This window comes from Lotus japonicus, chromosome 2, assembly GCF_012489685.1.
Source record: "Lotus japonicus ecotype B-129 chromosome 2, LjGifu_v1.2".
Classification (NCBI taxonomy): domain Eukaryota; kingdom Viridiplantae; phylum Streptophyta; class Magnoliopsida; order Fabales; family Fabaceae; genus Lotus; species Lotus japonicus.
In genome coordinates this window covers 86,564,358-86,590,056 of record NC_080042.1, presented here as the reverse complement: position 1 = coordinate 86,590,056, position 25,699 = coordinate 86,564,358, and the positions used below count along the sequence as shown (strand labels likewise).

Sequence of the window (25,699 nt, the reverse complement as noted above, 5' to 3'; positions counted from 1 at the left end):
ATAAAATGATCATGATCCTTATCTTTACTTGAAATGCAAGATTATCAACGCGCCTTAACGATTAAATATTGAATGTGGAATTCTATTCTGTAGTTTTTTTTTTTTGAAACTCTATTCTGTAGTTAGTTTTTGAAATATACTACTCCTTTTCCTTAAAAAATCTTACTATTACTTTATCTAATCCTATCTATCGTTTTAAATTGGAATTGGATGGTAACGAGAATTAGTAGCGGATCAGGACTCTATCACCGTGTTATGAAGTTAGAGTTAGAGACTTAGAGTGGGATTCATTCAAACTGTTTCCTATATATACACACCACACACATGCTCTGAAAAACTAAAAGAGTGTGAGAGAGATATTTGCTTTGGTCTTTGGTGTGATCTTTGCCTTTTAATTTGTTCCTTTAATTTGTTGTGATTGTTCCTTTGTTGTGATGGATATTGATCTTTCTCCCCAATTGGCCAAGAAGGTGTATGGAGGCAATGGTGGATCTTATTATGCTTGGTCTCCTTCTGAACTTCCAATGTTGCGTGAAGGGAACATTGGTGCTGGAAAATTAGCTCTAGAGAAGAATGGTTTTGCCCTTCCTCGTTACTCTGATTCTTCCAAGGTTGCATATGTTCTGCAAGGTATACTTATATAACCTTTTACTCCTCTTGGCTCTTTTTGATATCTCAATTGCTTTCTTCGCTCCTTGTATGATGTAATAGACATTAAATTGATGTTCAACCGTTGGTTTGAAGGGCGTTTGAAAACTGTTGTGTGTGGATTTCATATGAGAATTAGAATTAGTTTGTCTATCAATAGACCAACACTTTGTTTTCTTTCTTACCCATCATTGATCTTTAATGTTTTCTTTTCATATTATTAATGTGATTCCCTTTGATTCTTTGTCAAAATATTTTAATTCTAATAAAATTTCTTATTTATTTTGAGGGATCAACGAATCCAACTGCAATTTATGTTTCCAGTTATTAATATTATTGTAGTGATTGTGTATTGGTTATTCTGAATTATGAATTTGTTAAAACAGGAAGTGGAGTTGCTGGGATTTTACTGCCTGAATCAGAAGAGAAGGTTATTGCAATTAAGAAGGGTGATGCTTTGGCACTCCCCTTCGGAGTTGTGACATGGTGGTTTAACAAGGAGGAACCAGAGTTGGTTGTTCTTTTCCTAGGAGACACTTCAAAAGGTCACAAGGCCGGTGAATTTACCGATTTTTTCCTAACCGGCTCTAACGGAATCTTCACCGGATTTTCAACCGAATTTGTGGGAAGAGCTTGGGACTTGGAAGAAAAAGATGTCAAAACCCTTGTTGGAAAACAAACAGGTAAGCACGAACGAATGTAGGCGTATAAAAATCGTGAATGCTTTTAATAAATAAATTAGCATTTTAAAGCTTGTATTATTATCTTTTTCAATTAGTGATTCTTGAATTTTCTTAGTGTGTTGATTAATTTTTTTGCCAAATTTTACTTATCCTTTCAGGAAAGGGCATTGTGAAGCTTGATGAAAACATCAACCTCCCTCAGCCAAAACAAGAACATAGGAAGGACATGGCATTGAACTGTTTAGAGGCTCCATTGGATGTTGACATTAAGAATGGTGGAAGGGTTGTGGTCTTGAACACTAAGAACCTTCCTTTGGTTGGCGAGGTTGGTCTTGGTGCAGATCTTGTGAGGCTTGATGGAAAAGCCATGTGTTCTCCAGGTTTCTCTTGTGACTCTGCTTTGCAGGTTACTTACATTGTCAGAGGAAGTGGTCGTGTTCAAGTTGTTGGTGTGGATGGTCGTAAGGTTTTGGAGACAACTTTGAAAGCTGGGAATTTGTTCATTGTGCCAAGGTTTTTTGTTGTTTCTAAGATTGGTGACCCTGAAGGAATGGAGTGGTTCTCCATCATCACTACCCCTAAGTAAGTTTTTCTTCTTAACCTTTGTATATTTTTGTTGGGCCGAATTTTGTCATTCACTGTTGCTATAAATTATTTTGCTTTAGCTAGTGAGTTATCAACACAATAAGAACTCGAGCTTATTTAGTGTATTTTCTAGTATATAGGCTCTAATAAGTTTCCATAAGTCTATATTTGATATGATTCTAACCAATGCTTACAATTGTTGTTATTTTCAGTCCTATATTTACACACATGGCTGGGAGTTCTTCGGTGTGGAAGGCTTTATCACCCTCGGTTCTGCAAGCATCTTTCAATGTAGATGCAGGAGTTGAGCAACTATTTCGTTCAAAGAGGACTTCTGATGCTATCTTTTTCCCTCCTCCAAATTAAAGTTGAATAAAAGTTGCAGTACTTAGGCATAGAATTTTACATTTATCTAGCTAGTAGCAAATTTTGAATTAATTTTAGTTTTTTAGTTTAGTTTTCTTAAGATTTCTGCATTTGTTTTTCTTTTGGATTTACGAGGAGTTGATTATCTCAAATTTACTTAGATTGCCGGTCTTTTTTATATTCTTTCTGTTGTTGCTTCCAAATAGTTAGTTTTCTTGCTAACTGTTAAGTTACAATATGCACGATTAATCATTAAAATGAAACCTGAAAATATTAAATTCATTTGCAAAGTAGAATTTATATTTCATTCAGATTTATGCGTTCATCCACATAGAATTCTTTTGCTAATGCGTTAACTTCTACAGATCTTCCAATATCAAATCACTCTTTTAATTTAATTTGAATCCAACTTTAATCTATTGAAAGATTTTGTTCCGTCAAACTTGAGTATAAGGGCACCCATGGTCAAAATTCGAATTCATAACCAACCAGCACTAATTAGTGTTCCTTTAATTTGTTCGTTATAATATTTAAAATTCTTCATCACATTATTCATCGCTCCCTAAACACCAAAACTCCCACCCTCACCATCCCAATTACCCAAATTCGTCCCGCTCTTCCACAATCTATTTCCAAACACCGAAACTTCCCTAATGTAGCATCTTTCCTACTAAACTTTCCAAGCCAACGTCACAACTACCATCGTAGCTTTACTACGAATCTTACCACCATAACTCCAATGGGAACCGGAGGCCACCACGTAACTTTTTCCATGTTGGCCCCCACCAAGTCAAGCACCCAACTATCCAAGCCTGTTGCCAAAGACGACTCTTCAATTGTGGCCTCCTCCGCGAGCTCAACGTCATCCCGTCAGAGTTGATGCGATGAGTTTCAATGGTAGCTGAAACAATGAGCAAAGAAGGATCTTATTGTGTTGATGGTTTTTTTTTTTGGCAAGGTGAGTCTTTATAGTGTCAGGTTCCTTAGTGTCTTTATAGTTTTTATGGTGTAGGAAGTGAACGACGTGATAAATACGTGCGACCAACCTCAGCGAGGAGAAGGTGGAGAACGTTGGTGCCAAGGTGGTGGTGTTAGCAACCGAGAAGGCGCAATGTAATTCTAGTTAGAATAACCAACCCTTAGAATTTTAAAAACCTTTAAATATCGGTGAAATACCCTAACTACCATCAACTATTCCCAAATATACCATGAGGGTGCCCACTAGGGTGGACCTTTTTATTTTTGGTCCACCGGTGCACCAGGGATATAATTGTCTTTGCATTAAGGGTAATTGAGACTTTACCCCTTTTCTCCCTCTTCCTTCCACTTTCCTCTCCTCACTTTCACAGTCCTTCTGGAACTAGCTTGTTGCTTTCGATCATCTCCACTGCCAGCCTCTGCTGCTCTACCATCCCTTCCTCTATCAAAACCATCCTTGTCGTCGTTTAGAGAAGCTTTGATTCCCTCAAACCCCATTTTTCCCGGTCAGCTATTGACAGAGAAAACTCAAAAAATGAAACCCAAAAGATCAAAAGCTAGCACAGATATATCACTTTCTTCTCTTCAAAAATCAAAATCAAAAGTGTGCACAAATAAAATATGAAAAGCTCACACAGATCCATCTTCCAGCTTCTCTTATGCTTCTTTTTCATCTTCAATCTTCTTCTCTTTGTTAGCACAGATCAATGCCTGCCATGTCTCTATTTTTCTGAATTTTAACTAAAAAAGATTCAATCTAGCTTCTCTCCTATTCCTGTTTCTGTTTGAGTTTTTGTGTTTCAGCTTTCTTTGTAATGCATAGTCTCTATCTTTTGTGGGTTTCAATTCAAAAAAATTCAATTTTTCTTATCACTTTTTGTTGTTTCTGGGAATCTGGGTGGGTTTTTAATTTCGTCTTTTGTCTTTGTTTTTCAACTTAAAATAATCAATTTTTTTTTCTTATTGAGAATATAGTCGATGAACAGAGAAGGAAGGGAAAGTATGATACTGGGAGTGAAACTCTATTTTTTTATTCACAACACTACAAGTGCTTATGTATTAAGTACAACTCACTCACACACTGAGTTAGTTCACCCCGAGTTAGAAAACCCACTAACTTTACATCTGAATTACTCACTCCAATACTTCTTTGGTTTCTGTTTCTGGGTTTTGTAATATACGATGATACGAAGGTGAAGGTGGGAAGGTAGAGGGTGCTGGAGAGGAAGACATGGGAGAGGTTGATGGTTGTGATGGGCCCAGCTATGGAGCAAGAAACGTGCGCTGGAGCTGGGAGAAGGGGCTGTAGGGATTGTCAAATTATATTTTTACCCTTTTAGCATCCAACAAATCCTAACCATTCAATTAAAGAATATTTTAAGATTCTCAAATCGAACGGTGATTAATCATGGTGCATTTTTATTTACTAATGTGTTATTTTTTTTTTTGAAAGAATTTACTGATGTGTTATTAAAGTGGTGTAATTAGCAAAGATAGGTTAAGATGGTGTAAATAGTAATGAGTCAGCAATTTCCGTTTAATTTTGGATGTCAACTTGACGGAGGGGCCCAATTTTCACAAAATGGAAGATGAGGGATTAAAATCGCTCGTTTAGAACATAAGGGACCCAAATCGCACAATGACAATACATCAGGGATCAAAACTGCAATTAAGCCTCTTTAATTCTTCCAAACAAAATGGCGCCGTAGCTACTCAGCCTCTCGGGTTTTGCCGCCGTTGAGAGCAAAAAATGGCGCCGTTGAAATCTCTGGAGATAGAGTATCCACTCGTTGACTCCAACTTCCAAAACTTCTGCGCCTCCCACGCCATTTTCTCTGGTTTTTCTCTTCCCCCTTCTTCTTTCCCTCCATTTTCCATTTTCCGATTTCAAAATTTACCAAACACGATAACTCTTCCTCTTCCTCTTCCTTCTCAGTTGAAGATTTCCTCCTCCATGATCTTGACACGCTAATCGCATTTGCATCGAATCACCCCACTTCACAGAGACTGAAGCAGGTTAGATTCACCCACAAACTTCCGCATTAACTATTCTTGTTGTTTTTGTTAATTTAAACATTGTAATTGGCCAAATCCTGATGCTAATTTCTCCTATTTAGGGAATTGATCAGCTTCTCTCGATAATCGATGCTCTGCGTCCGCCATTGCTAACCGGTTCGCAGCTCTTGGCAGATGCGAAACGGAATAAGCATGTTTTGTCCACTGGATGTGATGGGTAGGTACTATTTACTCAATGCATAGTTGATATAATTTTGCACTAGGATGTAGCATTTTAGTAAGTTAATCACTTTCATGCTAAATTTTTCTAATAATCATTAGGGTTTGTTTGGTTGAGTAGCTGGATAAGTTGGCATTAAAATCACTTTGCATTGGTTAGGTATAACATTAATCTTGTACGGTTGAAATCGGAATGCAACTCATTTGTACTCCACCGAACAAATTTTGACCACTCTCGTGGCAATGGCATGAGATTGAGATGAGAGTTGAGGGTGGTTTTCCACTATCTACAATGGTGAAGACCTTAATGTAGCACTCCATTTTCACTACCCTTCTTATTTTCCACCAGTAGCACAGGGCTTTATTTTTTCTATGGTGTTCAACACTTTTGAAGATTGAGTTTCAAGTAAATGTTCTATTTGGTTGCCGGGAGGTGTGAATGTGACTGTGGCTTTAAAGTAGAAGTACTCAGTGTTGTACTCTGTTCTAATTCAGGATTGATGCATTGCTTGGAGGTGGATTACGTGAAGGACAATTAACTGAACTTGTTGGACCGTCCTCATCTGGTAAGACACAGGTAAGATTGTAAGAAGTAAGAACACACTTTTTCTCCGGAAAGAATCATATCTAGGGCAGGTGTGGTTAGTACTTCCTCTGCCCCATCCCTGTTGGGGATAACCATTTCTAGTCTCTTCAGGGAGGTGTTTATCAATGGGTATCTGCAGATATTTAATAAATTAAAGTGAAGCTTTAGAAAGTCTTGAGAAAATATAAATGGATTAAATTCTTCATTTGTGAATAAAGAAGTCACTGCAAAAGAGTAAGATATGTATATTCTTTTCTTTTCTTTAGAAGCAGAAAAAAATCATAATTAAATAAAAATATATTTCATGGGTGCTTCCAGGGTAGGCATTATTCTCTTTGCTACAACCCCCATTTATTAGAGGATACCTGTCACTTGCCCTGTCTTAGGTATCCCTGCAAAGACCTGCGGACATGGGTCGTGGGAATAATATATATTTTCATCCTTAATCCTGCATGTATTAAGACTTAAGAGTTAAGTTTTAAATCAAAAAATAGTGTACTTTGGTTCTGTAGATAATTTTTCTATTACGCAGGTTGCATATAATGCTATTTCTTCATTTGATCATCTCCATTTCTTCATATACATTACATTCAAATCTAACTTATTTTTATGAATAATTTTAGGTCTGCCTACTGTCTGCTGCAACTATTGCAAGGCATAAGAGTTCAGTTATATACTTAGATACAGGAAACTCATTTTCACCTCAGCGAATTGCACATTTTGTTGGTCAGTCATATGATTCTGTCTCACACAATCAGGTTACTATAGCTTCAGACTTATTGTCCATTGTTTTGTCCTCCTTGTTTGTTATTATTAACTGCCTTAAAATTGTTTTTAAGTGATCCATCTTTTAGGCCGATCATAGACCTCTTCAAGAAGTTTTGGGCAGGATAATTTGCTACTCAGTGTTTGACATATATCAGATGTTTGATGTGCTGCATCGACTGAAGATTAATTTAAGATCCGAGGTTCTCATTGACTGGAATATTTGTAGCTGATGCAACTTAGTTGGTTTTTCTTTCTTTCTATTAAACAAATGGCTACTGTATACTGGCACAGATTGTAAAATCAGATCACCATGTTCGATTGCTTATTGTTGATTCAATCTCTTCACTGATTACACCCATCCTTGGAGGCAGTGGTCCTCAAGGTATAAAACATATTTCCTTGCAAAATTCCTTGGTATGCTTATCATTTACCGTTTTATTTCCTTTTGTTGATCTTTAGAGGATTTCTGTTTCAAGGTGCATAATCATATTCCTTGGAATGATATTCCTGAGAATAATGTCCACAAGTGTTATTTCTGAGTAAAATTAAATTCTTGTTTGGTGAACATTTAATATTTTCCTAGAAATCAATAGTTCCTAGAAGATTTTCATGAGTAAACCTTCAATTGGTCCTTCAATTGAGAGTGATTGAGAGTAGGGTTGTTAATGGCAGATAGCGTAGTGTAGCGGCAAGCCCAAAAAACGCTATTTCGAGCGCTATTGCGGGGCTATAGCGGCAAATAGCGGTGAATAGTGGAGTAGCGGTGAACCCCCAGGATGCTACGCTATAGGCTATTGCGCCGCTATAGCACGCTATTAACAAGCCTGATTGAGACTAGGGTATATTGATTGATCGTATTTGGGGATTGTGTAGAGGGCTGAGATTCTTGAACTTATTACTTACTCAGCAACTCCTTGCACCATTCAGCATGTGAAAAGGTTGAAATGTTTGATGTTAGGAACCCAATTGCAAGGCATGGGACTTGAGTCCCACATTGGAAGTATGGGATTCTAATGTGGGGTTTATAAGGCCTTGGGCCCTCCAACTACAACAGCTTGCTTTTGTGGTGTGGTTCTCCCAAGGTTCTTATCATAATTAGTTAAATGTGCAGACTTCAGAGACTTACAGTTTTACATATTATGGGCAATTTCAGGACACGCTTTAATGATATCTGCTGGGTTTTTACTGAAGAAGTTAGCACATGAGTATAATATTGCGGCGTTGGTAAGTTTAGTTTATTTTGTTTTTCCCACACCTTCCTCTTTCTTTCCCACAAGCAATAATCCTTTCAGTTATTGCGAAAAGTCCTTCTAATTGAAAGGATTTTTTTGGCTCTATCTCTTTCAACACTTTTTCATATGATATATAAATGTTTTTTTTACCCTTTAGTCTGATAAAGCATGATATAGTTCAGTAAAAGTTTTAGATGTGCCCTTGTATAAAGAAAATTTGACCCTACTTGAGAATCCGCCATCATGGGAATGGGCTACTTTCTAAACCATGTAGGAAGCATATTGTCTCTGATCTATAATGTCTCTGAAAAGGTTCCAGTTGTGGTGGTTGTTCTATAATCATGTCTAATTGTTCCCTCTTTTTTTGCTTGTAAGGAAAGATAGAAAAGAAAAAAAAAGGAAAATAAGGTGGTGACTCTTCAGAAAGAAGTGAGGGGAGGGGGTGTCTGATGAGCTTCTGTCAAATTTAGCCTTATAATAAACTATTTTCCTCATATATAAATGCTGGGGAAGTGCTGTTTTGTGGGTTAAGGCAAAATGAAGACAGAATTAACGAGGACACTGGAAGAATGCCAGATATTGGTTTAGTCATGAGTGGGCTCATTTTATATGCAGAGAATTTCAATCATAATTGTTATGATTTGCATTGATACAGCAGGACAACTATAAGTCCTTGAAATAACATTTCTGATGGAACAAATTTTGAAGGTAACGAATCATGTTGTGGGTGGAGAAGACGGTATCTCCAAACCAGCACTGGGAGAGAGTTGGAAGAGTGTCTCTCATGTACGGCTTTTGCTGTCTCATGATAGTACAAGCAACGTCTGCAATATTTCAATAATAAAACATCCATCTATGGTATGTACTTGATCAGAAAATTTGTTTATGGTGTGGAATACATTAGATAATGTCATGCTCGTAAGCTGTGTGGTTTTTTATTTTCTTTAACCAGTGATTTATTGATGATACCATTTAGGGGGTGTCTCTGCCTTATTCTCGGGCACTATTTTTCCATCAGGAATTTTATTTTCTCTATATGTTTGTCATTAAAGCGTATTTTGTTTGTTTTACATAATTTGTATATACTGTGGAATTAATCACTCTGAATTAAATGTTCTATTTCAGGCTTCTGGCAGGGCTGCAAGTTCTACTATGTATTTTTGACTGTTTTCCACAGTTGATCATAATTAGAGATGTTTTGTATATTCCGGTATCATAAACTCATACTTATATTTGAGAGATAAAACCTCTGTAAGAACCCTTTTTTATGAAGCAATTGCTTTGTTCATATTATGGCATGTATTTGATTTTTTATAGTATAATATTAATGATAATTTTTTTGATTAGTTATTGGTTTAAAAACCCATTCTCTACATGTGCTTATTTGATGTAGAAAAAAGTCAAGCACGCTTGGATCTTATAGGCACCCCATGATAGAAATAAAAGGAGAACTGCGTACCATGCCAGATACATAGCAAAAAAATTGAATGATGGGATTCAAAGGACGAAAGATAATACAAATTCAATCATAAGATTTTTACTTTTTGTTTCAATAGTACAACACATAATATGAGATTCTTCACACGAAATACAAATATTTTGCAGTAGTTTAAATTCATGGTATAAAACAGCAAGACACCCTAATTAGCTAGGCAAGATAAGCAGTGAGTTGCAAGAGAGTTTCGAGGCCATCAGTGTTATGTTGGTGATCATTGCCTCATTGGTAACAGGAAAGGTCTTAATTATAGCAAATCCCTCAGCATTCACATACTTTCCAGTTCCACCAATGATGGCAAGTTGTGATTCTGAGACTTGTGTTCTGTGGACACCAAAGAAGCTGAGACTATCCACATAACCATTCTCCTCAAACTTTGCAGTGAAAGCCATCACCTGGCTCCTTCCGTCCACTGAGCTTGCAATGTAAAACCCCTGTGCTTTTCCCACCAATCCTGATCCCAACTCATGTCCTTCTGTTAATTCATCGTCAAACACGGACATCGTCCCAAACATCAACTTCTGCAGGGTCAGTCCTGCTGGCAGGTTATTCGGATTTGTAACTGAGAAACCATTCCCATTCCCATTGTTGTTGTTGTTGTTGAAAACATTTCCAGTACTACCACTCAGACCGGTTATGAAAGGAAGGTTGTTGTTGTTGAGAATTCCAGCGTTGTTGTTGTTCTGGGGAACACCATTGTTGAGAGGAAGGTTTGCACCATTGGGCTTGGCAAACGCAACTTGAGCATTCACAGCAGGATTTGTAACCACCCCCGTCACGGCTCTTGCTGTGGGGTTCGACCCGCCAAGAATGTCATGCATGAAAAACGAGAGTGTGTGGTGATGATACTTGCCATCGATGGCTGCAGCAGGGGTAGCAGCTGTTAACGGAGGAGGGACAGTGGAAGAAACAGGGGATTCAGCAGAGTCGGGTAATTCTTCTGTTGCTGTGGTGGTGGGTGTTTCTACATCAGTGAGGACTCGAGTTGAAGCTGTGGAAGTGAATGCCAGGAACATCAATGCTAAAAAGGTTATGGCTTTCAGGGGCATGGTCTTAGAATGAGTTTCAATGCTTGCCATGGAAATGCTAGTGTCTGATAGTTCCAATCCAAATTGTACTTTGATGCGATGGGATGAGGAGATAAAGGGCTACCTGGACAGCTATAAATACTAAGACTTCAAAGCTCTTGCAGAAGAAATATGGAACGAAATGTTGGAGTTGATGAGAGGAGTAGGTGATCATGAATGGAGGTGTTCTCATTTTTCCTGGTTGTAGCAGTTAGAACTAAACGGGCATGCATTATAAATAAACTTAAAATACTTCGTCACCAGAAATTTGGGGCCATCAAATTCCAAAACAAAAGAAAATTCATGTGAGTTCTTTAAAGATCTCTCGGAACTGTATAGCATTATTCTTTTATAAATTTTATAAAAAAGTGCCTGAAAATCTAAATCATAAAACTGTTGGTTTTTTCTAATCAAAAGGAATAGGGATTGAATAAAAGCATTTGTGAACAAATGAAGAACAACAGCTAAAGGTGATGTCAATAATGGTTATGATATGTTCGTCAATACAATCCTTCTTTGGGTCAAACATATTGGACTCTCTTTCAAGTTTAACCTTCTATCATTTAGGGCCACGATTACAAACATCAGCAATTACAGACTACCCAGGATCCTAAATTCATCTTTGCCAGAGGATACTGCTCATCTTCTAAGCTAAGCAACAACATATATTGCCACCAATTGAAAACAATTTGCTCAACTAGAAATGACGTTGAACTCAACATGACAAAATTTTACTTTTCCATTGACGCGTTGAGGTGTATGTTTTACCGAACAATTGGTTCATGTCTAATGCATTAGACGAATGGAGTCATGTAGGATTAAGTACAGTCATGAGCCCACTTGCACCCTTGTTCTCACTGCAAACATACTTTACTATAGTTTCCCAGTTCACCAAGTCAAATTCCACCTTTCTCTTCCCCATCTCTTCCAAAACAAAGCAGGCACCATCAATATTCCCAGAGTTCAACAAGCCAACAACCAAACTATTAAATGTTTCGGAACGCGGACAATGTCTACTTGCTAGCATTGCACTCAAAACATTCAGACCCACCTCAAAATCCCCAATCCTGCATAAACCATCGACCATCATCCTGTATGTAGCGGCATTTGGCTCAGTACCCCTAATCTGCATCTCAGTTAAGACCTTGTAAGCTTCCTCAGTCTTACCCTCCTTGCAAAGATAATTTATCAACACATTGTACGTCACAACATCCGGTTTAAGCCTCCTTTTTTTCATCTCATTTATCAAAGCCTTGGCCTCTTCAATCTTCCCTCTCCTTCCAAGATCATTCATCAAAACAGAAAAATTAACCAGCTGAGGTTTACACCCGCGATACGCCATATCAAACATTAACTTCTTAGCCTCCTCATACTTTTCCACGGAGCACAAGCCTTCCATCAACAATGCATAAGTCACCTCATTAGCGCGTTTTCCTTTGCGATTCATATCCTCAAGCAATGCCATTGCTTTATCCAAATCACCCTTTCTAGACAAAAACCCAATGAGACTATTATAAGTCACAACACTAGGCTGCACTCTCTTCTCAAGCATTTCATCAAACACCTCACATGCTTTACCCCACTCACCTTTCCCCAACCACCCCTTGATCATTATATTGAACGTAACCGTATTCGGACGAAAACCCATCTCGTAGACTCGACCGAAAGCCTCACCGGCCTCGCCAAACCGGTCGTTATCAACCAGAACATTGAGAAGCGCATTGAAAGACTGCAATGTACGAACACAATTGAACTGGGGCATTCTGCGGAAAAGCTCAAGGGCTTTCTCAGGGCCATAGTGTTGAAACAAAGCAATGAAAACGCTCTCGTTACAGTGCAAATCACTGTCTCTCATGTGATTGAGAATGCTTTCGACGGCATCGAATCTTCTTGAACGAGCAAGCTTGTAGAGCAATGCAGCGTAGGAAGGGTAGTAGTGTCTGCAACCCTGTTCCTTGTAATGGTGAAATAGGGACAGAGCTTCATCTGGGTCATCAATGTCTTTGATTTGGGTGATGAATGGAATGCGCTTGCGATGCTTTGAATTTGGTCTTTGAGATCGTTCACGGGTGTGGAATAGAGCTTGAGAATTAGCATGGTGGAACAAGGGATTTGGGTTGATCGCTTTGGCTCTGTGAAGGATCATTCAAGCGGGAATGGAGAAACGCAAACACCTGAGAATCATTCAAACTGGAATTTATAGGGATTAATGGAAATTGGAAGAAGAAGAAGAAGAAGAGGAAATTTTTTTTCTCTCATCTATTGTAATGGATTTTCTAGATTAGCTAATTAAAAGTAATTTTTCCACATAATCAATTTTCAGATTTTACTTAAATAATGATTTATTCAAAATCTGAATTTTTTAGCAAATGATTTTTTAATTAAAAAAGAAATTTTATATTTGGTTGTTTACTCACATCCAGCAGCATCATTATTTGGAAGTGGAGAAACAATAGTTTTTAGAGAGCAACAACGACACCTTAACTATGTTTACGGTTTAGGAGTGGCGAAACTGGTTCTCTATGCGGCGAGGATCTGTTACGACTACGAGTGTTGGGGTGGCGTCGGTGCACGTTCGTATGGACGGTAGTTTGGTTCAAAATGACAATAGAATGAGAGCGGGTAGAGCAATATGGGACTATGACAATAAGTGAATTTATGGCTTCTCTAGTAGCTTTGGGGAGAGTGATGCTTTTTATGCCGAATTGTTTGGTTTCACTCTTGCTTGGAACATGCGGTATTGTGACATTATTTATGCGTCGACTGTACGAATGTCCTGAATGTTCTATTAAGCACGACATATATTCAAATTTATTGGTTGTGTGATCAGATTAGAAAGGTAAGAAGAAAGTTATCTCAGGATTGAAGGGCCTCCATCGTTCATGTCATCGTGAGGGTAATTTGGTCGTTGACGCCATGACTAGACAAGCATCTAGTCATCTAGAGATTCAACTTGATTGAGATGTTGGGTAAGAAGTTCTTGTGTAGTTTACTTAATTATTATTACTATTCTTTCCAGTTTTATTGATATATACGTGATGTTTCTATTAATGGTCCACTTGCTGATATAGATATAAGAATATAAAAATGACATATGCTACATAAGAATGAGAACAGCTCCATTCATGATCAACCACTCCTCTCATCAACTCCATCATTTCGTTCCACAAATCTTCTGCATGAACTTTGGTATTTATACCTGTCCACATAACCCTTTATCATCTCATCTCATCTAATCAAAGTACAATTTGGATTGGAACTATCAAACACTAGAATTTCCATGGCAAGCATTGAAACTCATTCTACGACCATGCCCCTGAAAGCCATAACCTTCTTAGCATTGATATTCCTTGCATTCACTTCCACCGCTTCAACTCGAATCCTCACTGGTCTAGAAACACCCACCACCACAGCACCAGAAGAATTACCTGACTTTGCTGGATCCCCTGTCTCTTCCACTGTCCCTCCTCTGGTAACAGCTGCTACCCCTGCTGCAGCCATTGATGGAGAGTATCATCACCACACACTCTCATTTTTCATGCATGACATTCTCGGTGGATCGAACCCAACAGCGAGAGCAGTGACAGGGGTGGTTACAAATCCTGCTGTAAACGCTCAAGTTGCGTTTGCCAAGCCCAACGGTGCAAACCTTCCTCTCAACAATGGTGTTCCCCAGAACAACAACAACGCTGGAATTCTCAACAACAACGACCTTCCTTTCATCACCGGACTGAGTGGAACCACTGGGAATGTTTTCAACAACAACAACAACAATGGAAATGGGAATGGTTTTTCAGTGACGAATCCGAATAACCTCCCAGCAGGCCTTACCCTGCAGAAGTTGATGTTTGGGACAATGACAGTGTTTGATGATGAATTGACAGAAGGGCATGAATTGGGATCAGGAATGGTGGGGAAAGCACAGGGATTTTACATAGCAAGCTCAGTGGACGGAACAAGCCAGGTGATGGCTTTCACTGCAAAGTTTGAGGAGAATGGTTATGTGGATAGTCTCAGCTTCTTTGGTGTCCACGGAACACAAGTCTCAGAATCACAACTTGCAATCATTGGTGGCACTGGAAAGTATGTGAATGCTGAGGGCTTTGCTATTATTAAGACGTTTCCTGTTACCAATGATCAGCAACATCACACTGATGGACTCGAGACTCTCTTGCAACTCACTGCCTATCTTGCATAGCTAAATAGGGTGTCTTAGTGTCTTGCTCTTTTATTCCATGAATCGAAACTATTGCACTTGTATTTCGTGTGATGAATCTCATTATGTGTTGTACTATTGTAACAGGAAGTGGAAATGTTATGCTTGAATTTGAGTCTGCCAAAAAAAATTGAGTTTATTGTTTTGGTTTTTGCATTTACTTTTGTCCTTTGAATCCCACCATTCTAAATCTTTGTTGTATATCTGGCTTGGTCTGTAGCTACCCTTTTTATTTCTATCATGCATGCGTATAAGATCAAATTTTGCTTGATCTTAGTTAGCTTTTTGGATTAGATAAAGTTATATTGAAGAATTAATTAGCCTAAGGTCATGAACGTTCAATCGAACATTTTTCCATCATTACAGTTCTGTAATTCATAACATAACAAATAATTTTTTTTACTTGGTGGAGTTACGTTAACTACATTGCCATACTTCCATTTATTAAATCTATAGATAGACTATTTATATTAGCATTTGGTTGTAGAGAAGAAAATGGTCAGTGAAAATGAGGAAAAACTGTAGAATTTTTTATTATCTAGTATGAGGAAAATATGAATGAAAAGTGAAAGGAAAAATGTTAAATTCTCCCCCCATTTGTTTGGTTGTAAAGAAATATAGAAGATAAATTTTTTGTACTTTTATTTAAGAAGAAAAAGTGGGAACTGAACGTTCAAAAAAAAGTGGGAACTGAAATGCGGAATCAACCAAACCCAACATGTGTTTTAGACTTTTAGTCGTTCATCTTCTCCCTTGAACTTATCCAACAAACCCAACACATGTTGTAACTGATATTAAATTATAATATATGAATACTGTTTATTCACACTCATTAGGGTTTCAATACAGTTATCTACTATTACTTAAGGCAAAACCTCATGTTACTATTCCTAAGAAACCTCAAATCCTGGCCCTTGATTTCAGTTTTCAATACTCAATCTGAACTGTCCATCTTCTTATGACTTTTCCTGATTTATTTTTACTTTTTTTGCATTTTTGTAATGGGCTCCATACTGCACAAATGAGTGACCCAACACTAATACATTGATACCTACTTCCTCTTGGTCATGTCGCGTGTATTTCATCCAACACAGCTCAGCTTTTCCCATCCATTGCTCTTGCGTTCGTCGGTTGCCGTCATCTTCCTCTTGGTTGCGTTCCCCATCTGCTCCCGTCAAATCGCCTCTGCTACCTCCGATTGCATCATCGCCGACGCTCACCTTCCCTTCCGTGTTCAAGGAGGTTTAGCTCGCTGGAACTGGTGGAACCAGCCATATTTCGACAGCTCCCTTCATTCACTGTTGTTTGTCCATTTTTTTCTCAAGTCCAGATTTGAGTGCATTCCCAAGGAGAAAATCGCGGATGAGCAATGCTTGAGTCAGTAAGTAGTCTAAATCACTTTAAATGATACTGATTTTCTTTGATTTTTTCGTACTTTTGATTCATCTTTATCTGTATTCACTTGATTTTTTGGTACGCAATGTGTACTTTTCGTTGATTTGATCTTTATTTTCAATTTCAATTTTTTATTGTTTGTAAACTGTTGCACGTATATCCTTATAAATAGGGTCTTTGCTGTGTTGGTGTGTGCATTGTGAGTCGTACAAGTTCCTAAAACTAGAGTTGATCCTGTTTTCGAATTCATTGTTTTGAGATATAGCAATGGGTGAATTGTCTGTGTCTGTTTAAGTAGCTATGTTCTGCTGTATAAATAGGGGATGCTTGTGTGTGTTGCAATGACTAATGTTTCTAGGAAGATTTTGAATAAAGGCAGCAACTTCTTTGATTCTACAGGGCTAGGTAAATACTATTCTTGTCATATATTTGATTACTTCCTCATTTCATTGTCACAACTTTTAACTTTTTCTTATTACAACTTATAAAAATTAAACAGAGATGGACTTTGAAGGAGAAACCAACCCTCAATCCTTCATATACAGTTGCTATTGCACACTACTTCCAATCATTTTTAAAAGTATGCACAAGGTTGGTGTTTGTTTCATTCAAAAATTGATGAAAGAGGACTTTTATGCCATGAGGAGGAAGATACTAGAAGCTCTGTGCAAGAAACATGGCATCCCTGCTAATTTGAAGAACAAATAAATGGTGGACAAGCTTTCCTTGACTTTTAAGCTCTTTATTAGTATCCCCTTTTCTTCAAGTTAAGTTTCTTTACCCTTTTCTTTTGTCTGTTTTGATCATTTATGATGATCTATGTTATGTTGATCTGATAGTTTATTGATTTGGTTGTTGAGCTTTTTTTGTGGCCCATTTGTTTTCTTTATAAATTTTCTTCTTCCTTGCTGTTTCTAATTCTGTTTTTTATTGGGTTGGAAGATGTTAGCTTGAAATTTACCTCAAACTTATTAGCCTATTATTATTATTTAATTATTTCACAACATGAGTGTGTGCTATAATTTAAATATAGTAGTGAAATTAATTAAATTAGCGAAGAACCAAAGCCCTTTGATGATGTGTAGGGTACTATACTTGAAGCCTATAGTTGGAGCGGAACACTAAAATCTTCAAGGACAGATCCTTGTGATGGTATCTTTTATGGTGTAATGGTTTTCTTATCTTTGTAAGTGAATAATTTGGTATATTTTTACCCGGCTATGTTAGGGTCAAAGGAGGACAAATCAGAAGCTTGAACGTGTATGGGATAACAAAATGTTATGAAGGTTAAATCTTTAAGAGACATTGCCACGAAGAAATAGAATAGGAGTTGAATCTTTGTGCAATATGTATATAAGGATGAAACCCTTTGGAATGATATAAGTATGATAATATTTCAATTTCATTTTGTGTCTGATAAACTAAATTGAGAAATTAGCTAAAGGAGACTTAGGAGGTTCGTACCTGTTCATGTGAGAGCAAGCAGTCATGGTTACATATTTATCTCAAATTTATTTTTTACATTCAAGCTGGTAAACCAACCCATTGATTCTCATTTTTGCCATCCATTCGAGTGACTTGCTTTTCTGGATCACATGTGTCTCATAAACTTTTGCCTTATCACAATTCTCACCATCTATGTTCAATGGATTACCTTTAGTCTTTTCTTTGTACTTGTGTGTCGTTCTCGCGGTTGAGTTTTACGGGAGGTATTGTCAGCGTGTTAAAAATCTTAGTCTATATTAATATCTATGAGGCAATGAGAGACTCATATAACATGAAAAATCAAACACTTACTTTATGGAATCTCTTTCTTCAAGTTCCTCCTTAACTTGAATTTTTAGAGTTTCCACCTAGAATCCACTTCTTCATCCTAGCACAAAGGTTAACGGTTTACTTATTTTAGGTAGGCTACACCTATCACATGGTTATTACTTTGATTTAATAACATGCGTTGTATATAAATTAAAAATTTCAGGTTGTCTCATTGACATACCTTTCTTCTTTGATTCAAGGAATTACCGAAATGGTAAGTTTGCCAAGCTTGGTGGATTTGGAATATGTTCAATTGTTCAGTTATCCAAAATTTATGATTTCTTAGTTTAAGTCCATTGGTGAATTGGTTAGATTGGAGACATTTGAATTTTTTTCTTTAAAAAACTTGGTAATGGGGCAAGAAGGTTTTCCAAGTATATTTTTGGTTAAAGATATTTAATCATTTATGTCTTTAACTGATTGATCTAATTTTTGCAACTTCCCTGACATACCTCTCCTTTGCTTTATCAGTTTTTTTTTTAGAAAGTGGTGGATTTGATTATTTAAAATTCCTTTAGTTCTTTAAATTGTTTGTATGTTAATTTTTTTTTTCTTACTTTTTGGTATGTTAATTTTTCTTTTCAATATGAATTTATGTTTGTGCTTGGTGTTCTTTTAATGTAGTTTTTCTCGAGTAGATTAAAGGATGCATGGTCAACAGAGAATACTCTGGAATCAAGAGATTTATCTGCAAACAGTATTGGTCATGTTTATTATGCTCTATGGTTAATTTGGAAGTAGTATCAAAGGTACTTGACAGAAATTAGATTTTGAGAAATACATAATCTTTTAATTTAAATTTTCACATATTATAGGCTCTCTAATGGGTCCCAATTACTCCATTTCCGCAGCTTCTGTAGCAGCAAATTATTGCTTTTATGCAGCTGCTTATCATACCAGAAGAGGGGAAGCAGATGTTATGGTGGTTGGTGGGGCTGAAGCTTCAATCATTCCTACCAGTGTTGGAGGCTTTATTGCCTGCAGGGCTTTGCCTCAGAGGCATGAAGACCCCAAGAAGGCTTCAAGACCATGGGACAAAGATTGCGATGGTTTTGGTCTGGATGAAGGCTCTGGTGTGATGGTAGAACCTCAAACCCAAAATTTTCTTTAGTATATCGAAGTGTATATATATTTGATTTACCTAATGAAATTCCAATGCTGACAACTTTTGATTTTCTATCACTGAGAACAGGTAATGGAGAGCTTGGAGAGTGCAACAAAAAGGGAAGCCAAAATAGCTGCAAAATATCTGGAAGGTGCCATAACGTGTGATGCTCGTCACATGACAAATCCAAGGTCTGATGGACTAAAGTTGGGGTTCTTATGAAGAGGTAAGAAATAAAAATCTAAAAGTTTTTCAGTCTCTTAGTATAAGTCACTTTAAAATATCCGTGATTTTAAATACTTTTTCCTAAGTTTACCCTTTACATTTAACGCTTATCACTAAATTTTGTTAGTTTTTTCATAGGAGGTAGTTTAAAAAAATTAACATCATTTTCTTATTTAAGACTATCAAATGTGTGAGAATTACTTACATGTAACTTATAAATAGGAACTGAGGTAGTAATAGCAAGCAACCAGGATCAAAATGGGCACATTCGTCTAAAACAAGTTCATATTCTCATGTTCATGTAAAAGCTGATGAATCCTGCTTTGTACAGGGGACCTATATCGATGCTCATGCCACTTAGCAGGTGACTTGGCTGAGGTTAATGCAATCAAACAAGTTTGTATGGACACATCATAATTGAAAATGAATGCCACTAAGGTAAGAAATTTGTTACTTTTTAAATATTTCAGAACCCACAACAACATCCTCTTTTTTACCTTGATTGTGATTACGTCCTGGTTTCAGTCAATGATTGGTGTCTTGAGCTTCTGGTGGTTTGTAAGCTAGGCAATAACAACTGGGTGGATGCATCGAACTATTAATCAAGAAGTACTTTCCTCAGCCAGAAACTCATCCTATTAATCAAATATATTTTATTTTGTTGATTCCCTTTTATAACTTAATTTACTCATTTTTCCTTAGAACTTGGCGGATGATGTTACAATTGACACAGTCCCTAACGTCAAGAAGCAGCCTGAAGTTAATGTTGGTGTGTACTATATCTATTTGTGTAAATTGTGGTAACAATGTAAAAACCAATGTTTCTGATTTTTAGTGTACTTTCTGCAGCTTTCTCAAATTCATTTGGGTTTGGTGGACACAATTCAGCTATCTCCAACTATGTCCATTCTTTTATATATCTAATGTTACTTTTATCCTTTCACTTTTTTTTTTATCAATTTTTGTTTTTTGGCTCTGTTTCTATGCTCCTTGGGTCGAGATTGGAGAAGTCTTCCTCAAGGGCTGCCAATTTTCTTGATTGCTTTAATGATGTGCCTTTATGGATAAAGGAATTTATTCATTCTCTTATATATGAAATAGTTCTTTTGAATACAAAGTATGAATGAAAGTGATGTTGTTCCCCCATTTCTCATCTCCCAATTTGTTAATTTTAGTTTAACTTTACATTTTCTTATTGACTCTTTCTTCTTCTCTTTGGTTGCAGTTCTTGCTCAAGAATGATTAATGGTGTCTATTATCAAATTCCAGAAGTTATAAGTGGTGGTATTACATATTGAAGTTCTTTGCATAAATTCAACATAGATATTGCACAGCGAAACTTAAAAAAAAAAGGATAATAAATTAGAACAACCATAATCTACTGAAGTATGGGAACAATCAGCACTTTGTGGGGGCAAAATATCCCTATAGTTGTAATACAACAACATATTATTGGTGTCTTATTTAGAAATTTTGTGGGGGCAGATGCCCCCTCTACATGAATGTAAATTTGTCCCTGCTTTATATCATTGTTGATTGGGAATGAACCTTTGGATTATTTTGTGTTCTTTTTTCTATTACACTGTTAGTATTAATTTATTGAGATTAAGTTCTATGCACTAAGAGGGTTAAAAGTTTTACACGGTCATTCAATCACAACCTTCCATTTCCTATTTTAAATATTATTAAATTCAACATTAATCATAGACTAGCAAAATGGATGGATACGATTGAATTAATCATAAGATTGAATTACTATGCAAAACTTATTTACACTGACAGTGCATAGAAATTAATCTCCATTTGCCTTACTTATGTTGCGAAATTCAAATACGCAGATTCTCCCCAATCATATCGTATCTAGCAAGAATATTTTGTACACTTGCCTCCTGAAATAAGTGTTCTCTTTCCAAATGGATCTTAGACCTCTTAGACCAGTTGGAAAATTCCATGGTAATCTATTGGTGAGGGAAGAGGTGAAAGATATGCCAATTCTGGCTTAAAGTGTGAGAAATGTTGCAAGTGTTTTGACTTCCATTGGCTGAATTTAGGAGGCTTGGTGATACTGTTGCAGTTCAGAGGATGCAGTTATGGAAAATGTCATAGCCAAATAGATTCAGGGTCCATGTGTTCGCCCGGTAATCTATCTTGAAGGAGTTGTAAATTTGATCAATCTCTTTTGATTATCTTATTTAGACCTTTCTTGAATTTTGGTACTTTGTGTGGTTACATGTATACTTGAATGTATTGAATGGTAAAACTATCTAAGGTTGGCCTTGAATTTTTTGTGACTGCATGTTGTTTAATGTTGAGAGCAGTTATACGATTACTCTATGTCTGTACTTTTTAGATGGAAATTAAATGAGTTTGTTGTAACCAGTTGATAAATGGATGTGATAATTCTATTATATACTTTGTTATTATTGAAGAGTTATATGGTTGAAGGTAACATCAATAGGATGATTGATAAAAGAATTATCATGTTATTTGTGTTACTAATTATAAATAGTTTAGTTATGTTTGGTTCTACATTAAAATATCTCTTAACTTGTCAATTTATCATTTGGCATTTCCAACAAATATTCTAACATTCTTGTATTATAATTATATTAAAAAAGTGAACCAATGCAAAATACATCTATTTTATATCTATTAAAGTTAATAATCGGTTTTGTCACCTATATATTAGCAAACTTGATAATAAATTTTGTTGATTTTATATAATTCAAAATATTACAAATTTTTTGTATGTAAATTAATTTGTTCATCTTAATAAATAATAAAATTAATTATGTTAAATCGTAGAATCGCTCGTCCGTGCATAGCACGGAAACGAGCTACTATCCTAGTATCATATATGTAAACGTGAAACCAACAATATGCTCTAGTTTAGCCACATGACCACATCTACCATTGCCATTATCTCCTGTCCAACTAGATCTCTCAAAATATACACAACTTCACATACTCTTCATCACAGTTACAAATTCCTACAGATACGTAGTTGGTGGTATTCTTCAAAGTCTTTCCACCAAAAGCTGATTGATTAGGAAAGAGCTACTAAGAAGGCCAATTGAGAGGCCCTGCAAATAAAACAATCTCAGAATTCAGAAATATATAGAGTTAAACCTGCAAGTTGTAGTGCAATGAATGATATTTTTGTTACCATTGAAGCAGAGGTAATTGCAATGTATCATGGCCTATTATTTTGTCACTAATTCCTAATTAGAAATATCATTTTAGAGAGTGATTCATCTATTGTCATTGGGTGGGTTTGCAAGAAAGATAATCGGCCTTGAAAATTGTTGAATACTCTTAATCATATGAATTTGTTACTCTAGAATTAAATTGTGTTGAAGTTAGGCATTTTTCAGGAGTAGGAATCAGTGACGGATCCAGAAATTTGATGTTGTGAGGGCGTATATACATATAAATTCGTAATTTTTTTTAATATATACTATTAGAAGTGAGTGCATTTTTTACGAAAAAAAGGACACAAGTGAAGACATTTTTTACTAAAGAAGTTATAAAAAACCATATATTTTTACTACTCAAGTGATGACATTTAGCAATGTTGAATACAAGTGAGGGTAAATCACGTCCATCTCAATGCAACGCCAAACGCCAATCCAAACAGGCCCTTAGCACTGTGGAACACAAGTGATGACATTTTTTTACTAAAAGAACCATAAAAACCACATACTTTTACTACTCAATTTTTTTTTCTAATGATTTTTTTCAAAATTAAGGCAGGGCACATGCCCTCATGGTGTTCTGCTTAGATCCGTGACTGAGAGGAATGGTCTTGCTGATTATCTCTCGAAAAGGGATGTGAATCCTCTTCCCCTATTTGGACTTTTAGAGATGTTATGTAAGTTTTGTATCTACCTATCATTTTTTTATAGGCGTATCTACCTATCATGTGGATTGAGGGGTTGTCCTCATCTCCTTTCTTTTTTTCTTATTTTTAATAAATGTCTGTTTTGTTCTCTAAAAAAATTTAATAGTTAATATAACTAATAATATAAAGTACAATTAAGGGTTACTTATGTTCGGGGTCCTTGAACTATAGTCAGGAATCGGTGTTCATTTCTAAATAATATTTTCGTTGGTTTCCATCCTTTGACTTAATGAACTGGTTGAATTTCATCCCTTTACCGGTTGGTGTGCTTACATGACACATGTAAGTACCGAAATGTCGGGTTTTTTTTTTTATTTCACATGGAATATACAAGAGAGACTAAAACCAAAAAAATTAAAATTTCATCCTAACCTATCATCTTCATCACCAATTATCTTCATCATTTCACTTTCTTTTTTTAGAAAATCAAACCAGAAACCCCAAAAAAAAAAAAAACCCAGAAAACCAAACCTCCTTCTTAAGCCCAGACACAAATAGAGCAGGAGGAGGGCCAAGAAAATGAACATCCAAGTCCAAAAGAAAAGAGAAAGAATAGAAATACAAGGGAACAAAGCAAAACAAGAGGCGCATAAGCCAAAGCAGAAACATAACCAGCATCACACAAGGCTATATGCTTGAGCAACAACACCCAGAAAATCACAGCAAGACGCAAAAAGTAAATCAGGGAAGTGCAAGGGACAGAACCCCCCCACCAATCTCACAGTATCTAGCTTTAACATCACCCAAAATTAGACACCACAAAACTTCAATATCCTCACCCCATTACAGCACTATACAGAGCCAACCCATTACAGCACCAAGCAGAACCAACCTCTTCATCAATAACAGTCATCCGCAAGAACGTCATTTCCTTCCCTAAACACACCTTGGCCCCGCCTGAAACACCAGGTAGCTAAACAGATCCACCCCACAAAAACCCACTTCTCATCCTCAACCTGATTCAACCACCTCTCGAGTCGAAACTCACCCCAATCGGAGCCCTAAATCTTCTCAGACCTCCCCATCGCGTACATGTGATATGAGAATTAGATTTACCACCTCACCCATTAGGAATGCCACCCCACCCAAATACTTAAATGTCCCTCAGTGTTTTACTCCGAAAGATTAAATTCTGGAGTGCTCTAGAAGTTAAACTTCCGGATCGTATCAGTTGGTTTATTTACTACGCACTTAAATTTGGCATCCTCATTTTTAAAGGACTTCGGAAGTTTATCTACCGAAGCGCACCAGAACTTAATCTTCCGGAGTAAAATACGGATGGACGAGACATTTAAGTATTTTCCCACCTTTAAGTGGGGTGGCAATTCTAATGGGTGAGGTGACAAATCCAATCCTCATGTGATATGCCACCCTCCACCATTTCTTCATAAAAGTCTCATCCGGCAAAACGTCGTTGTGAGCCGCCTCCTTTTTGTCCACCGGCACCGGCGGGTACAACCTCTACTCTCGCACAACGCCACGTGAGTGTACACCATGAAGTTATTATTGCATTCCTCTTCCAGATCTGAATCGCGAAGCCACCGTCTTTCCAAATCTGGCTGTTGTGGCGCTTCTGTTACAATGGTGGTGGCTGAACATGCGACGACGATGGTATGTTGGTGATGGTGGTGCTGGGTTTGGTCATTCTGAAGAGGAAGAGGAATAAGATGAAGCTAAATAACATTCTAGGTTGTTAAATTTTATTTTTTTATAATTAATTTTTTTGATATATCAGCACTTACAAATGCCATGTAAGCACCCCAACCGGTAAAGGGATGGAACCCAACTGGTTAATTAAGTTAAGGATGAAAACCAAAGAAAACTATGTTAAGGGACGTATACCGATTCCTAACTATAGTTCAGGAACCCCGAGCATAAATAACCCTATAACTAACTATTATAGCTATACACATATTTTTTGTTACATTTTTTTGGTTACATAAAGGAAATACCTATATACACATTTAAAGTTTAACAGCTAATAGTTAATCTAATTAATAATATATGATGTCTTTAATTACTTATTAATATTATTATTAAATTATAAAATTTTAATATATATATATATAGATTAAAATTTATATATAGGAGATGTATTTTATGAAAGACATATTTTTATATGAGAATATATGAATAAATAACGACCGTTAAATTTGATCATGAATGATCAAGATTTAAAAATTAATGGTCACATGACTTCATGTTTTAATATTAACCATTTACGGTATGAACTAATGGTCATAATTAATTTTTATACTCTCATTTAAAAACATATTTTTCATGTTTGGTGTCAAGATAAGGAGACATGATACTATAATGTAATCACATCCTATTATAATCCGCTATTTGTTGCGCCAGAAGGAGAGGATAACACAATTTTTCCTTTTATCATATCCCGT

At 36.5% G+C, this 25,699-nt stretch overlaps 5 protein-coding genes, 1 long non-coding RNA gene and 1 pseudogene across 16 annotated transcripts; 5 read left to right on the top strand and 2 right to left on the bottom strand.

Moving 5' to 3' along the window:
• Window positions 1–293: 293 nt before the first annotated feature.
• Window positions 294–2,442, top strand: LOC130735805 (glutelin type-D 1-like). The gene is made up of 4 exons (XM_057587697.1): window positions 294–630; window positions 1,035–1,331; window positions 1,490–1,913; window positions 2,129–2,442. The coding sequence occupies exons 1-4, from the start codon at window positions 435–437 to the stop codon at window positions 2,280–2,282; spliced, it is 1,071 nt and encodes a 356-aa protein (XP_057443680.1). The 5' UTR covers window positions 294–434; the 3' UTR covers window positions 2,283–2,442.
• Window positions 2,443–3,588: 1,146 nt separating this feature from the next.
• Window positions 3,589–9,369, top strand: LOC130740494 (DNA repair protein RAD51 homolog 4). Its single transcript, XM_057593127.1, has 10 exons — window positions 3,589–5,098; window positions 5,197–5,276; window positions 5,378–5,493; window positions 5,991–6,072; window positions 6,705–6,839; window positions 6,936–7,049; window positions 7,141–7,231; window positions 8,003–8,073; window positions 8,790–8,939; window positions 9,207–9,369. Exons 1-10 carry the CDS (start codon window positions 5,011–5,013, stop codon window positions 9,243–9,245), a joined length of 966 nt encoding a protein of 321 aa, XP_057449110.1. The 5' UTR covers window positions 3,589–5,010; the 3' UTR covers window positions 9,246–9,369.
• Window positions 9,370–9,593: 224 nt separating this feature from the next.
• On the bottom strand, window positions 9,594–10,725 carry LOC130740495 (dirigent protein 25-like; annotated as a pseudogene).
• Window positions 10,726–11,094: 369 nt separating this feature from the next.
• Window positions 11,095–12,915, bottom strand: LOC130740493 (pentatricopeptide repeat-containing protein At1g07740, mitochondrial). Its single transcript, XM_057593126.1, has one exon. It carries the CDS (start codon window positions 12,787–12,789, stop codon window positions 11,452–11,454), a length of 1,338 nt encoding a protein of 445 aa, XP_057449109.1. The 5' UTR covers window positions 12,790–12,915; the 3' UTR covers window positions 11,095–11,451.
• Window positions 12,916–13,874: 959 nt separating this feature from the next.
• Window positions 13,875–15,015, top strand: LOC130740492 (dirigent protein 25-like). The gene has a single exon (XM_057593125.1). The coding sequence runs from the start codon at window positions 13,924–13,926 to the stop codon at window positions 14,839–14,841; it is 918 nt and encodes a 305-aa protein (XP_057449108.1). The 5' UTR covers window positions 13,875–13,923; the 3' UTR covers window positions 14,842–15,015.
• Window positions 15,016–15,882: 867 nt separating this feature from the next.
• On the top strand, window positions 15,883–19,059 carry LOC130740490 (uncharacterized). Of its 11 annotated transcripts, none has more exons than XR_009020138.1 (4): window positions 15,886–16,240; window positions 16,575–16,659; window positions 16,754–18,818; window positions 18,921–19,059. XR_009020138.1 is itself a non-coding variant. In XM_057593124.1 (2 exons), the coding sequence occupies exons 1-2, from the start codon at window positions 15,927–15,929 to the stop codon at window positions 18,710–18,712; spliced, it is 333 nt and encodes a 110-aa protein (XP_057449107.1). In that variant the 5' UTR covers window positions 15,885–15,926; the 3' UTR covers window positions 18,713–18,780. The 11 variants fall into 11 exon arrangements, 1 of the variants encoding a protein (XP_057449107.1); XR_009020147.1 differs by lacking the exon at window positions 16,575–16,659 and having other exon boundaries at window positions 15,893–16,240; window positions 18,233–18,283; window positions 18,694–18,818; XR_009020144.1 differs by lacking the exon at window positions 15,886–16,240 and having other exon boundaries at window positions 16,247–17,020; window positions 18,233–18,283; window positions 18,694–18,818.
• Window positions 19,060–19,724: 665 nt separating this feature from the next.
• LOC130740491 (uncharacterized) lies at window positions 19,725–20,957 on the top strand. The gene is made up of 4 exons (XR_009020148.1): window positions 19,725–19,837; window positions 19,925–20,008; window positions 20,102–20,168; window positions 20,625–20,957. It is a non-coding gene; the product is annotated as an uncharacterized LOC130740491 (long non-coding RNA).
• The last annotated feature ends 4,742 nt before the right edge of the window (window positions 20,958–25,699 follow it).

Bases quoted from the DNA above. Each gene is read 5' to 3' on its own strand.
- LOC130740493 (XM_057593126.1), bottom strand. From the start codon at position 12,789: ATGATCCTTCACAGAGCCAAAGCGATCAACCCAAATCCCTTGTTCCAC.
- LOC130735805 (XM_057587697.1), top strand. From the start codon at position 435: ATGGATATTGATCTTTCTCCCCAATTGGCCAAGAAGGTGTATGGAGGC. The intron at 1,332-1,489 runs GTAAGCACGAAC...TTATCCTTTCAG, and splicing joins CCTTGTTGGAAAACAAACAG to GAAAGGGCATTGTGAAGCTT. The intron at 1,914-2,128 runs GTAAGTTTTTCT...TGTTATTTTCAG, and splicing joins TCCATCATCACTACCCCTAA to TCCTATATTTACACACATGG.
- LOC130740490 (XM_057593124.1), top strand. From the start codon at position 15,927: ATGTCGCGTGTATTTCATCCAACACAGCTCAGCTTTTCCCATCCATTG.
- LOC130740494 (XM_057593127.1), top strand. From the start codon at position 5,011: ATGGCGCCGTTGAAATCTCTGGAGATAGAGTATCCACTCGTTGACTCC. The intron at 7,232-8,002 runs GTATAAAACATA...GGGCAATTTCAG, and splicing joins TGGAGGCAGTGGTCCTCAAG to GACACGCTTTAATGATATCT. The intron at 8,940-9,206 runs GTATGTACTTGA...GTTCTATTTCAG, and splicing joins TAATAAAACATCCATCTATG to GCTTCTGGCAGGGCTGCAAG.
- LOC130740492 (XM_057593125.1), top strand. From the start codon at position 13,924: ATGGCAAGCATTGAAACTCATTCTACGACCATGCCCCTGAAAGCCATA.